This window comes from Rhinatrema bivittatum, chromosome 4 (assembly GCF_901001135.1).
Source record: "Rhinatrema bivittatum chromosome 4, aRhiBiv1.1, whole genome shotgun sequence".
NCBI classification, from domain to species: domain Eukaryota; kingdom Metazoa; phylum Chordata; class Amphibia; order Gymnophiona; family Rhinatrematidae; genus Rhinatrema; species Rhinatrema bivittatum.
In genome coordinates, this window is record NC_042618.1 from 165,307,512 (window position 1) to 165,322,006 (window position 14,495).

The window sequence follows — 14,495 nt, forward strand, 5'->3', positions numbered from 1 at the left end:
GTACGGAAAACGATTCGCGGCAGGAGATCGTTTTCCGGACCCCCGCTGGACCCCCAGGGACTTTTGGCCAGCTTGGGAGGGCCTCCTGACCCCCACAAGACTTGCCAAAAGTCCAGCGGGGGTCCGGAACGACCTCCTGCAGTCGAATCGTGTTGGTCTATGGCCGCCGCCATTTTGCGCCGCCATTTTGAAAAATGGCGCCGGCTGAAGACAACACAATTCAATTGCAGGAGGCCGTTCCAGACCGCTGCCGTTCCGGACCGCCGCTGGACCCCCAGGTAATTTAAGGCATTTGGGGGGGGGGGTTCGGGAGGGTGGGGGATTTAATTTAAAGGGTCGGGGGTGGGTTTTAGGGGGTTTTAGTTTGCCGGCTGACGATTTTCACGATTTTCACGATATTTCAAACACCCAAACGGCAACAATACGATTCCCTCCCCCTCCCAGCTGAAATCAATCGTTAAGACGATCGAGGACACGATTCACATCTCTAGTTCTTGCTAATAGTTAGTAAACATTTTAGTTTATTAGCTCTATCCTGTGACTGATTGACAATTCTAGGATTCTTTTTTTTTTATTTGCTTTATAGGTATATTTCTAAGAATTTTGTTTGGTAGGGTCTCAATGTCCCTAGAAACCACCAGGGAATAGCTTGCAGGCGGTGTACTTACTCAGAGGCAAGTGGGAACCCACCTGGCAGATGAAAGGCTACCAGAGTAGGGGCATGTGCACAGGTGCAGGTAGCCCTGAGCAGTGCTTGGCAGGACCCTCTGATTGCCTATAGTGTTAATCCTGAGTGGATGTTATGGACAAGTGGATACCAGATTTGCCTTGGCTAAGCAAGGGTTATAAGGATCATAGTCTCCTTGTCTCTTTTGCAGTTTATTTACTTCCACACTAGAAACCAGAAGGAAAGAAAAACATTCCATTAAGAAATACTTAAAAAAAAAAAGAGCAAAAAGCTTAGGGGTAGATTTTAATACCTGTGCCCGCTACCTGGCGCGCACACATGGACGTGCAATTTTATAATATGCTCTTGCAGGTATGCGCATTTTATAAAATCAGGGGGCGACGTGCACAAGGGGGTGCACAATTGTGCAAATTGCGCGCACCGATACCTGCGGCCTTCCCCTGTTCCGTCCCAGGCCGCTCCAAAATTGGAGCGGTCTGGGAGGGAACTTCCCAACCTCCTAACCTAATCTCCTTTCCCCTTCCCCTAACCCTCCTGCCCCCAGCCCTCACCTAGTCCCGTCCCCCCCCCAGCCTTTATCTTACCTGTTGCGCGCGCCAGCAGCCTGCCAGCACGCGATCCCCCCGCACAGCTGCAAATAGCCGCTGTGCCGGGAGCCTCTGACCCCACCCTGCCCCTGAACTGCCCCACCCCCTCCCATTTTTTGAAGCCCCAGGACAAACGCACGTGGCCGGGCCTTTCTAAAATAGGCCCGGTGCGCATAAGGCTCCTACGCACGTAAAATCCGGGCCTTATTGAGCTGCTCTGAGATAAACTTTATCCATTGGTTACCGCACAGAAAAAAAGACTGAGGCACGCTGTGGGCATGCGACTACGTGGGAACTACTACACAGGCCAGTGAAACTTAAGAATCTGTAAGTTCTGTACATGAAGGTCAAAATCATTGCTGTCAGGATGATGCCACCCATTTGTATTATGGGCAAACTGCTGGTTCTCAGAGAAAATGCAACTGAAGAGAATTAAATAACAATAACCAATCTAATAGTGCACAGTTATTCTGAGACAGTCAATTTATAGTGATACTAACTTTTACTTTTACTGCATCAATTCATACCTTGTAATCCATTTGCTCTGAGCAATTAAACACATATACCATTATGCCTAAAGCTCTGCCAAGGTCTTTAGTCGTCTCCGTTTTGCCAGTACCAGCAGGGCCTGCAGGAGCACCTCCCATAATGAGGTGAAGTGATTGAGTCAAAGTAATATAACACCTACAAGAAAATATTATATTTGCATCAACATGTATTTATTATTTTAAATTATTTATATCCCGCACCCTCCAATGTTTGGAGTGGGTTACAAGATTACATACAGAATGATTTTCTATTTTGTTTTCAAATTAATGGATAATAAATCTTGATTAAACAACCTGCTAGTGAAAAGAGTAACTGCAACTAAATGCCAAGATTCTGATGAATCTTACAGAGGCAATCAGCAGCAGACAAGAGGAATGCTACTAAAAGAATCATCCTAAAACCCAGTGCACAGTCTTACTTTTACAGAGACTTATTGCCAGAGGCTCACCTTAAGAAAGCTATGCAATCTGAAAGAAGATAGAGTTTAAAGATGTCAAACAGCATTTCTAACTGACCAAGAGTCACTTATGCTGAAATGTGCTATATCATCTTTCTCAATATGTTTTTATTTTTCTTGTATATATTTTATTCTATTAATCTCCCACATGAATGAATGCTTACTTTTTACACTATTATTTAATGACTTACAAGTGACAAGCACAAGGAAAATATTTTTTCAAAGAAATTTTTTTGGAAAGAGAATGAAGGTTTCATACGATTTTCTGTATCATTACATCCCATAGTGTATTTCATATAATTATTAACCAACTTCCAACTGCCTATTATTTCTTAATCGCTATATTGTAGCATGTGTTGAATATTTTTTATATTTTTATTAAAAAGAAAAAATTCTTTTAATGTGAAGAAATGTTGCAGTTGGACACTGCTGGAGAGACAGTGGACCCTTGGGCCGGCCTACCTAGGGTGACAGGGTAGGCCAGGGGGCGGAGCCACAAGCAGGAGGTGTTCACCCGGGAACCAGGGACCCCCCCGGGAGGAGCCCGTAGGGCACCGGGTCCTCGGGACTCGGAAAAGAGACAGAAAGTCCAGGGGCTGAGATAGGCTTAGACCGGGACCAGAGCAAGCAGGAAGGATAGGAAGTCCAAGGTACCCGGGAAGCAGGGGACTGGCTGTACAGGACCGAGGGCCGGCTGAAGGCAGGGCAGTGGGCGGCAGCGGAGTCTGTAGCAAACTGGAGGCTGAAGCAGGCTGTAGGCTGAAGCGGAGTCGGTAGCAAACCGGAGGCTGAAGCAGGCTGTAGGCTGAAGCGGAGTTGGTAGCAAACCGGAGGCTGAAGCAGGCTGTAGGCTGAAGCGGAAGCAGGCCGGGGTCAGAGGCTGGCTGCAGGCTGAAGCGGAGTCAGAGGCAAACCGGAGTCGGAGGCAGGCAGCAGGCAGAAGCAGAGTCAGAGGCAAACCGAAGTCGGGGCAGGCAGCAGGCTGAAGAGGAAGTCAGAAGCAAACCGGAGTCAGAGGCAGGCAGCAGGCTGAAGCGGAGTCGGAAGCAAACCAGAGTCAGAAGCAGGAAACGTGGAGATCACCAGGAACGCAACTAAGAACAACTATGGAGTTGTGAACCTCGTTGCAAGGCGATGAGAGAGAGTTTGAGCGCTGGTTATATCGGGACTTGGGCGTGACGTCAGCAGCACGGGCGGGGCCAGGCTTCCGGGAGTTGCGCGCGCGAGACTGACGAGAAGCAGGCACGTAATGGCGGCCGCCACGTGGAGTGAGAGAAGCCCCCGGGGTCCAGAGCGGGCGGAATGCGGTGATTCCTGAAGCAGAGGTAGGTGGGTTTGGGCCCTAAGCGGAGGGAAGCGGTAGAGACCGCAACAATACCCCCCCCTTGAGAGGACCGGGTTTCTCCGGGTGGTCACGATGGAACTGCTGCAACAAGGACTTGTCCAGGATGTTGCGGCTGGGTTCCCAAGTGTTGTCCTCATCGCCGCAACCCTCCCATGCGAGTAGATATTCCCACCTGCGGTTGTAGAAGCGAACATCCAGGACCTCGCGTACCTGGTAAGTGGGATCATCGTCGATGGTAGTAGATGAAGGATCCGGAGGTTTTCGGTGATAGCGAGAGAGGACTACGGGCTTAAGCAAGGATACGTGGAAAACATTGTGGACTCGAAGAGAGGACGGCAACCTCAGCCGATATGAGACTGACCCCACTCTTTCGGCGACCTGGAATGGCCCACAGAATCTGGGCGCAAATCTTCATGAGGGGAGGCGGAGACGAATGTTTTTTGTGCTAAGCCAGACCCAGTCTCCTGGCTGATAGGTAGGAGCCGGTCGTCGGTGGCGGTCAGCCGCCTGTTTGGCGGAAGAGGCTGAGCGGATCAGTTTGTTCTGGGTCTTCTGCCACAAGATCTGTAGCTGACGCGCCGTTAACTGGGCGGCTGGAGAGGCGCTGGGGGTAGCGATGGGAAGCGGAGGTCTCAGCTGTTTCCCGTAGACTAGCTGGAATGGTGAGAGCCCGGTGGCAGCATGAGCTTGATTGTTATAGGCAAACTCGGCCCAGGGCAGTAGTTCTGACCAGTTGTCTTGCTTCTCATTGTGAAGGCTCGAAGGTAGGTTTTCAGAGACCAATTCATCCTTTCGGATTGTCCATTACCCTGTGGGTGGAAAGCTGTAGAGAAGCTGAGCTTTACCTTGAAGCACTTGCAGAGAGCCCTCCAGTAGCATGCAACAAACTGGGGCCCCCGGTCGGAAACGATGTCTTGCGGGAGGCCGTGTAGCCTGAAAATATGCTGGGCAAAGAGGAGAGCTAGTTCGGGTGCAGAAGGTAACTTAGTCAATGGAACAAGGTGCACCATCTTAGAGAAGCTTAGAGGACTTCCTCTGAGGAGGTATCAGTGTTAGGATCATCCCATGTATCAGGAATATGTGGTCAAAGAGGTGTAGATGGCATGGACACCTTTGGTATCGATGGCATCGATGGTTGTTCCCTGGATTTCGAAGGGAACAATGGGTAAATCGGTGGAAATGGACATGGAACCCCCGATGGACCTGGGAGTAGATCCAGAATCAGAGATTCTTCTGTAAAATCCTCTCCCCTCGAAGCCGGCATCGGCACTTCTTGAGGTTTCACCGGGATGGCACCGATGAGAGTATCTAATTTTGCTAAAATCGTCGCAAAAAAAGATATATCTGGCATCGGCATCGATGGAACCGGCGATGGAGTCGGTGGCATCGGTAATGGCATCGATGGAACTGGTGGTGGAATCGGTAACAACATTGGTACTGGCATCGATGGAACCGGCGATGAAACCGGTACTGGCGATGGCGCTGGCCTCAATGGCAGGCTTGGTGCTGGCATTGGAGGCATGTCGAGGAGCGCATCCCTAACTGCCTGGCAGATATACCTGTCCAGTTCCGCCCGCATAGCTGGTGAGACCAGAGCAGCTATGGGGGGAGGCAATGAAGGCGATACCGGTACCTTCGCAGGGCCCTGTGGAGGTACGGTTCCCAGCACCGATATTGGTGGGGATCTCCTCGGGGTGGAAGGTATCAGAGTTGCATCGTCTCTCCGAGGCTTCTTTGGTGCTGATTCAGGATCCATCGATGGACCACCAGTTATCGGATCGGTCTCGGGATAATGAGGCCTCCGATGTTGATGCTGATGCTTCTGCTTGTGCTCGGTGCCCTTTTCGATGACCGTCGATTTTATCGAAGCCTTTGAAGGGGTTGGCGATGGCCGATCTCCTGCTTCATCCGGTCTTCGTTTTTTGAGGACGACCTTACGTATTGTTCCAGCCGGAGATGACTTGCGTGGACGTCGATGTCGATGGCATTAGTTGTAAATGGAACAGTTGCTCCATTTTCTCCATCCAGAGTCTTCTGCCTTTCGGCGTCATCTCGACGTACTTCGGGCACTTTCGCCAAGACAAAGTACACACTCTAAATGAGGGTCCGTAATGGATATGGTACGGCAACAAATCGGGCATTTCTTAAAACCCGTAGCCATTGTGAAGTCGGACAGGCATCGACGACTTTTAGGCTAATATATACGGTATGGAACCGACAAAAAACTTACTGCGATGGTAAAAAATGGGAGACCCCTGCGGTGTCGAGTTTTTCGGGTTTTAACAAACTTTTTTAAATGGTGAAAAATCACCACACAGGACTCCTAATAACCACGAGGCTAACGGCTTCGCAGAAAAAAGAAGACTGAAGGGAGACCCCTCTGGCTGAGAATATCATAGCATGCCGAGCATGCTCAGTGGGCACACTATGCCAGTCAAAAGTTTCTAGAAACTTTGACAGAAGTTTTTCCGGAAGAGGGCTCCGTCAGTGTCGCAACCCATATGTGAGGACTAGCATCCTACTTGTCCTGGGATAATTCAGTGCATCCCTTTTTTTTGTGTGTGTGATCATACCATGTCTACCCTCTAATTTCTTTGTTTAGATATCCCTAAATTGGTCCTGAAGCATTTATTTAAATGCTTCTCATCCTCTGATTCAGAAAAACCTAATGAGGTCTATATTCAGTGCATTTAGCAGGATAAACTCAGAACCTATCCATCTAAATGAATACTTGGACAATTATCCTGCTAAATATTAGCCGGATATTTTATTATCTGGCTAAAATTTAGCCAGATAACTTAAAAGCCTTCCACAGAGGAGTTACATTAGCTGGGTAAGTTATCTGGCTAACTCAGATATTTAGAGTTAGCTGGATAACTTATCTGGTTAAGGAGATTATTTTCCAAAGGCTTGTTGCACACAATATGGCCGTTTCACGTGCGATAAGACTCTATTACATGCGAAGAGGCCCTTTTCACGTGCGATAGCATGCAAATTAGATTGGGGCGGAGTCAGGGGGGAGTCATGGCGGGGAGGGGGTGGAGTCAACGGTGGCTTCGCTGCCGGCGATAATGTTACTAACATTATCGTCGGAAATAGCGCACCGAATAGCACCACCTTTAACGTTGGCGCTATTCGGTGCAAAAGCCGGCAGCTGACGCACCACGGCCACCGAAATCGCACCGTCATGGTGCTAAGGCTGCGGGCTTTCGCAGGCCCACCCCCCTGCCCCCCGTTTTCGCAGTATTCATCATTCTGTGAAGAATGATGAATCCATGCCTAAGTTTGGTCCATGCCGTAGAAATTTCCTAAAGTTAGCTGGATAATGTTATCCAGCTGACTTTAAAACAGCTGGCTATATTCAATAGTGTGCCTATAAGTTTATCCAGCTATTTGGACAGTGACTGAATAATATAGACTTCAATATTTCTTAATGGATGCATAATACCTGTAAGTACAAAACTCTGAACCATACTCTTCTGAGCGACTATTGACTTTTTCCCAAAAATTAATTTAAAAGCTTCACTATTTCATTTTTTATTTCTAGTAGCAGCAGCTTCAAGGTTGCCAACCAGCTCCAGATTTTCAGGACAGGTTGATCCAATCCTGGTTTTATTTATTCATTTATTTATTTATTATTTTTATATACCGACATTCGATCGAGATATCACATCGCTTTACATATAACTAAAACAAATAAGACATAACCTGCTTATTTTACATTGTAACATGATAACAGTTTGTAACATGGTAACAGGTAGGAACGAACAATTGACTATACATGGTAATTGATGAGAATGAACAATTGACTGTACATATGGCTAACTAAATAGCACGATCTGCTTATTTACATTGTAGGAAGGTAACTGTGAACAACGAGGAAGAGAGATATTTATAGGAATGTTCTAAAATTGCACTGCGGATATGCTATGAAGGATACTAACTAAGGGAGTCTTTGGAAAAAAAGATGTGTAGAGGTTCTTGAGGTTGGGAGAGGAGAGTAGGGTGAGGAGGGAGGAGGTGGGTAGGAGGGAGGATGGTGAGGCAGAGTGAGGGGCGGGGCTGTGGGTGGCTGTGGGAGGGGAGTTGTTTCAAGGGAGGGTTGTGTGCAGGGGGGTTGTGTGCGGGGGGGTGAGTTAAGTATCTGGTGGGAAGGCTTTTCTGAAGAGCCAGGTTTTGAGTTGTTTTTTGAATATTTGAGTGGAAGGTTCAAATCTGAGGGGGGTCGGGAGGGTGTTCCAGAGTGCGGGGCCTGCCATGGATATGGCATGTTTGCGGGTTGATGAGCGGTGTGCTGTTTTGGAGTTTGGGACAGCTAGGAGTCCATTTTACTCCCCTATACGCAGGTACTTATAGTTTTGATTTTCTGAGGGAATGCAATAGGTAAATCAAAATATGTCCCAGAATGCAATGGGTAAACAGGACTGAATCAACCTGTCCTGAAAATCTGGAGCCGGTTGGCAACCCTAAGCAGCCTAATTCCATCCTGGTTAAGTGGAGGACATCAAGATGGAATAGGTTCCCCTATCCCCAGAATATTTCCCAGTTTCTTATGAATCACTCCTTCCTGCACTAGTGTCTCATCCATGCATTGAGACTGAGGAGCTCTGCCTCTCTGTGACTCTGCACATGGAACATGTTTCATTAAGAGAATGTTATAGGAAAATTGGTTCTTACCTGCTAATTTTCATTCTTGAAATACCGCAGATCAGTCCAGACAATTGGGTTTTGCATCCCTACCAACAGATGGAGGCAGAGAACTAAAAACCTTTTCAGGCACTGCTATTTAATTGAGTGTGCCACCTGCAGTCCCTCAGTATTGATTGTACCCAAGCTAATGTAGAGCCATCAATCAACTAAAATAACAACTTTCCCTCCTAGGGTGAACATAGAAACTCAGGTTAGAACTCCCTGTACTGGAACCCTCACATCCAAGGACACAGAAAAACTTCTTTTGGTCCAAAAGTTCCAACTATATACAAAACGAATCTCTGCTCTAAGGAACTAACTCCAACAATACAGTCTTTCACAATCCGGGGGATGGGTCTCTGGACTGATCTGTGGTATTTCAGGAACAAATATTAGCAAGTAGAACCAATTTTCCTTTCCTGTTCATATCCCAGATCAGTCCAGACAAGTGGGATGTACCCAAGCTCCCCTACACTGGGCAGGAACCTGAAAGACCCACTCACAGAACATTCACACCAAAACTCGCCTCCTCAGGCAATCACATATTTAAGCAATAATGCTTGGTCAAAGTTTGAAGGGACGACCAAGTGACCGCTCTACAAATCTCCTGTGGCAACACCAACTGACACTCTGCCTAGGAGATTGGCTGCACTGTAGTTGAATGTACCCACAATCCCTCCAGGACAGTCCGACCCTTACAGAGATAGGTCAAAAAAATAGTTTACTTCAACCAATGAGCAATAGTGGCTTTAGAAGCATTAGTTCCTTTCTTTGCACTTCCGAATAAGACAAAGAGTTGATCTGATCACCGAAAGCCATTAGTGACCTTAAGATATCGCAACAAAGTCTGACGGACATCCAGGAAGTGCAGTTCCCTTGCCTGCTGTCCCTCCGCAGCCAAAGTCGGGAAAGTTGGAAGCTCTGCCATCCAGTTGAGATGAAAGACAAAACAACTTTTGGCAAAATCGAGTGTACCATCTGCAGAAATACACCATAGTCTGAAAGCCAAAGAAACGGTTCTCTACAGCAGTGGTTCTCAACCTTTTTTCAGCCAGGACACACCTGACAGATGGTTCTCACATGCGTGACACGCTGAACATGTGACCGTCATGGGGCTAAATGTAAATATACATTTTGCATCCTCAGGAACCCCCTCAATCCCCAACAATAGGTGCAGTGTAGAACTAGGTCATTACCCGTACAACTCACCATACAAAAAAAGATATTCTGGTTCTGATGACATCTCAGTAAAAGCAAAACAAACTCCCTTTACTAGCAGGCACAATACCCCTCCTTATGAAAAGAGAGTAATTTACCACTAATGCATGTCCTATTGAGAAAACACAACAAATAAAATTGATATAAATGCCTACATGCTAGTAAAATGCCTCGTGTCGGTCACACACCCAGAACTGACCTTCACCAAGTACAGAAAGACCACAAATTATAAATATGGATTCAAACTGGAATATAAAACCAAAACAGCCACTCTGAGAGCAGTGCAAACCTGGAGAAACAGAAAGAGAAATATAGCTCCTACCATAGAGCAGAGTTGCTAACCTGTAACAGGTGTTCTCCCAGGACAGCAGGATGTTAGTCCTCACATATGGGTGACATCATCAGATGGAGCCCTGTCACGGAACACTTTTGTCAAAGTTTCTAGAACTTTGACTGGCACCCTGAGCATGCCCAGCATGCCACTAACCCTGCAGCCACCAGGGGTCCCCCTTCAGTCTTGTTTGTAGCAAAAGTACGAGCGAAAAATAAAATAATAAAATGTAAGTGAACCAAACTCCACGGGGTGGCGGGCGGGTTTCTTGAGGACTAACATCCTGCTGTCCTGGGAGAACACCTGTTACAGGTAAGCAACTCTGCTTTCTCCCAGGACAAGCAGGATAGTAGTCCTCACATATGGGTGAATAGCACGCTACAGGCTGAGTTATACGTATGAGGCCAAGCAGCACACAAAATGTGCAACAGGCACAACAACTAGGGGTGCTGTTGGCAAGGATAAGGCAGCCTGAAATTCAAAGCGGGTCGAGATAGGACGAGTTGGGTTCCTACATTGGGAACAAATTTCTTAGGACAGACTGGCCAAAGATGGAATACTGTCGTCCAGCCTTGTCCAGGCAGTAGTGAGCTGTGAAGGTGTGGTTAGAGCTTCATGTCGCAGCCCTGCAGATGTCAGTAATCGGTACTGAACGGTAATGTGCTACTGACATTGCCATTGTTCTGACTGAGTGTGCCTTCACTTGTCCCTGTAGTGGAAGAATGCAATGCAGTCTGCCAACCAGTTTGACAATATTTTCTTGCCCACTGCATTCCCAAGTTTGTTCTTATCAAAAGATATAATGAGTTGGGTGGACTTCCTGTGGGCTGTAGTGCGGTCTAAGTAAAATGCAAGAGCACGCTTACAGTCCAAGGTATGCAGAGCTCGCTCACCTGGGTGAGCGTGAGGTCTTGGAAAGAAAGTGGGCAAGACTATGGACTGATTTAAATGGAAATCAGTTACCACCTTAGGAAGGAATTTAGGGTGAGTAGAACCACCTGGTCATGGAGGAACCTTGGTAGGGTGAGTAGGTCACAAGGGCCTGTAACTCACTTACCCTGCGAGCAGATGTGATAGCTTCTAGGAAAAGAATTTTCCATGTAAGGTATCTGAGTTCGTAGGAGTGCAAGGACTCAAAAGGAGTGTGCATGAGCCGTGCAAGTATGACATTAAGGACCCATGCCACGACCGGTGGCCATAGAGAAGGCTTAAGCTGTAATAAGCCTCTCATGAAGCGACTCACCAGGGGTTGAGCCGTTATCGGGGAATTCTCTATTCCTTGATGGTAAGCTGAGATGGCACTAAGGTGCACTCGGATAGATGATGTCTGGAGACCAGATTCCGCGAGGTGCCAGAGATAATCTAACAGACTCGATGTGGGGCAAGAAAAGGGATCCAAGCCCTTCTGTGTCCACCACAAGGTAAATCTCTTCCATTTAGAGTGGTAGGATTTCCACGTGGAAGACTTCCATGAAGCTACTAGGCCATGAGATATGTCACTCGAAAGGTTGAGTGGTTGTAGTATCATCCTTTCAATATCCAGGCCATCAGAGAGAGGGCCTGGAGATTCGGGTGGCATAACGTGCTATGATTCAGTGTTATGAGGTTGGGCGATGTGCCCAGGCAAATGGGGTCCTGGACAGAAAGGTCGAGAAGTATGGAAAAACAAATTTGGCCGAGGTCAATACAGGGCTATGAGAATCATTAAGACCTGGTCCTGTTGTAGCTTCATGAGAGTCTTGCTTATTAGCGGAATCGGAGGATACGCATAAAGCAGGCCTTTGTTCCAGGGACGAGCGAAGGCATCCCTGGCTGGTGCTTCCCGGTCCCTGTGCAGGGAGCAGAAGCGTTCCACTTTGTGATTCTGACTGGACGCAAAGAGGTCGATGGTCAGATGACCCCACCGGTGGAAGATTCTGCTCGCAACCGAGGGATCCAATGACCATTCGTGGGGCTGGAAACGTCGGCTGAGATGGTCTGCCAGTGCATTTTGAGTGCCTGCTAGATAAGTGGCTCGCAGAAGAATGGAATGCAACAGGGCCCAGGCACAAATCTGTACCGCCTCCTGGCAAAGCAGATAAGAGCCCGTGCCCCCCTGTTTGTTCATGTACCACATTGCAACCTGGTTGTCTGTTTGAATCAGGACAACTTTGTTGGAGAGGCAGACCTGAAATGCATAAAAGGTGTACCGCATCGCTCGAAGCTCCAGAAAGTAGATTTGATGGGTCGCTTCAGCTGTTGTCCAAGTCCCTTGAGTTTGAAGGCCTTGGACGTGAGCTCCCCAACCTAGGTTGGAGGCATCCATAGTTAAGGTCACCTGAGGAGCCGGTTGCTGAAAAGGAAGACCCACTTGTAAGTTGACTTTGTTTGTCCACCATGCAAGGGACAGACGAAGCTGGCTGGTTATGTGTACCAGGGACGACAGCAGTTGAGTAGCTTGTTGCCACTGGGATTTTAGAGTCCATTGGGTCACTCTCTTGGCAAGGTGTGCCATAGGGGCAACATGGACTGTTGATGCCATGTGGCCGAACAACCTGAGTAGCTGGCCAGCTGAGGCTCTTTTCCAACGGCAGATAAAGCTGGCAAGGTTGGCAGTGTAATCGCATGGTCGTTGGGTAAGAATACTCTGGACAGTGTCATGTCTAGGTCTGCTCCTATAAAGGAGAGAAGCTGAGATGGTGTCAATTGGGATTTGGGGTAATTTATTAGAAATCCCAATGAGTTTAGAAGCCTTATGGTGAGACCGAGAGAGTCGAGGGCTCCTTGTTTTGACTGGCTTTTTTTAAATTTATTTATTTATTTGTTGAGTTTTATATACCGTCATTCGGTGAAGCCATCATAACGGTTTACAAAATTTATTTATGAGCCAGCCTGGTGCCCAGGGATACCATCCTGAACCATTCCTTGTGAAGAAATGTATTCAAGGCACGGATGTCCAGAATAGGCCAGAGGCCGCCGGTCTTTTTTGGAATTAGGAAATATCTGGAGTAGAACCCTTTCCCTGCTGATTCGGTGGAACCGGTTCCACGGCTCTGACCGACAGAAGGGTTGAGAGCTCTGACTCGAGTTTTCCTGTGTGGTCGTCCCAGCTCCAGGATGGATTGGGTGGGAAGGCCGAGGGTATTTTTGAAAACTTTAGACGGTAACCATGGGTTACGATGGACAGTACCCACTGGTCCGTAGTGATTGGATGCCAATTTGTTGCAAAGTGACACAGGCGCGCCCCCCCCCCCCCCACTGGAATATGGCTGCTGCTCTCTGGAAAAAAGCCAAAATCCAGACACGGGACCAGCTTGTAGAGCTGGCTGTGGTCTAGATGTTCTAGTTTGGCGTGCATTCCTTTCTGAGGTGCCCGAGCCAGTTGTGCATGGGATGCAGGAGGGTAATATCTGCGTGGCCTGTAGAATTGTTTCTTGGGTTCTCTATGCGTGATCCTGCGGGTTACAGAGGGAACATCTGGGGAGACAGTTGAAAACTGGCGCAAGGTCTCATGATGGACCTTTAACTGGGCCATTGCATCCTGGATCTTATCCCCGAACAGGTTATCTCCGGTACAGGGTAGATCTGCCAGTTTGTCCTGCACTTCCGGGCTTAGGTCTGAGGCCTTAAGCCAGGCCCAGCATCTAGCACTGATGCTTGCTGCCGTGACTCTGGATGTTGTTTCAAAAGAGTCGTAGGCAGCTCTGACTTCATGTTTACTTGCTTCCATTCCTTTTTGTAGGATGGAGGACAAAGTTTCTTGTAGTTGTTGGGGCAATGTCTCTGCAAATTCCTGGACTTGTTTCCAGAGATTTCTGGTATATTGGGTCATGTATAATTGATATGCTGCAATTTGCGATATCAACATGGACCCTTGGAAAATTCTTCGTCCCAACGCATTCAATGCCTTCTGTTCCTTACCGGGAGGAGCACAGGAATGTGGACGCGATTGTTTAGCCTTTTTCTGAGCTGATTCCACGACTACAGAGTGGCGGGGCAGCTGACTTTTTTGAAAACCTGAGGCTTGTTGAAGCAGGTAGGTGGCATCTGTCTTTTTATTGACTGGAGGTACCATACCTGGATGTTCCCACAGGCGGTGCATGAGGTCCAAAAGAATTTCATGCACTGGTATTGCCATTATTTCTTTTGGAGCATCTACAAATTGTAAGACCTCCAACATCTTATGGCGAGCATCTTCCTCCATAAACAGTGAAAAAGGTATAGTCTCAGACATCTCTTTGACAAAACTGGCAAATTAGAGGTCTTCTGGAGGAGATCTTTGCCTTTCCTCTGGCAGTGAAGGCTCTGAGAGCAAGTCCTCGAATAGCCTTGATGAATCATCTGAGGATGCATTGTCCTATGGATTATAGGGACTTTCTCCTTCTCTCGGTGGAGCTCCCGATGAAGGAAGCATTCCAAAGCCAAGAGGGTGGGAAGGCATCGATGGATGCGGCACTGGTATCGATGGAAAGCAAAATTGCTTACCTTGTAATAGGTGTTATCCCAGGACAGCAGGATGTAGTCCTCACATATGAGTGACATCATCAGATGGAGCCCTGGTACGGAAAACTTCTGTCAAAAGTTTCTAGAAACTTTTGGCTGGCACTCTGGGCCTACTGAGCATGCCCAGCATGCCATGATATTCTCAGCCA

The 14,495-nt window shown here is 47.8% G+C and overlaps 1 protein-coding gene across 1 annotated transcript in view; it reads right to left on the reverse strand.

Moving 5' to 3' along the window:
• Window positions 1-14,495, reverse strand: part of DNAH17 (dynein axonemal heavy chain 17) — a 1,486,981-nt gene that overhangs the window by 626,809 nt on the left and 845,677 nt on the right. The window contains exon 35 of the mRNA XM_029599137.1: window positions 1,803-1,959. Within this exon, the coding sequence (XP_029454997.1) occupies window positions 1,803-1,959 (157 nt within the window). The remainder of the gene's footprint in view (window positions 1-1,802; window positions 1,960-14,495) is intronic.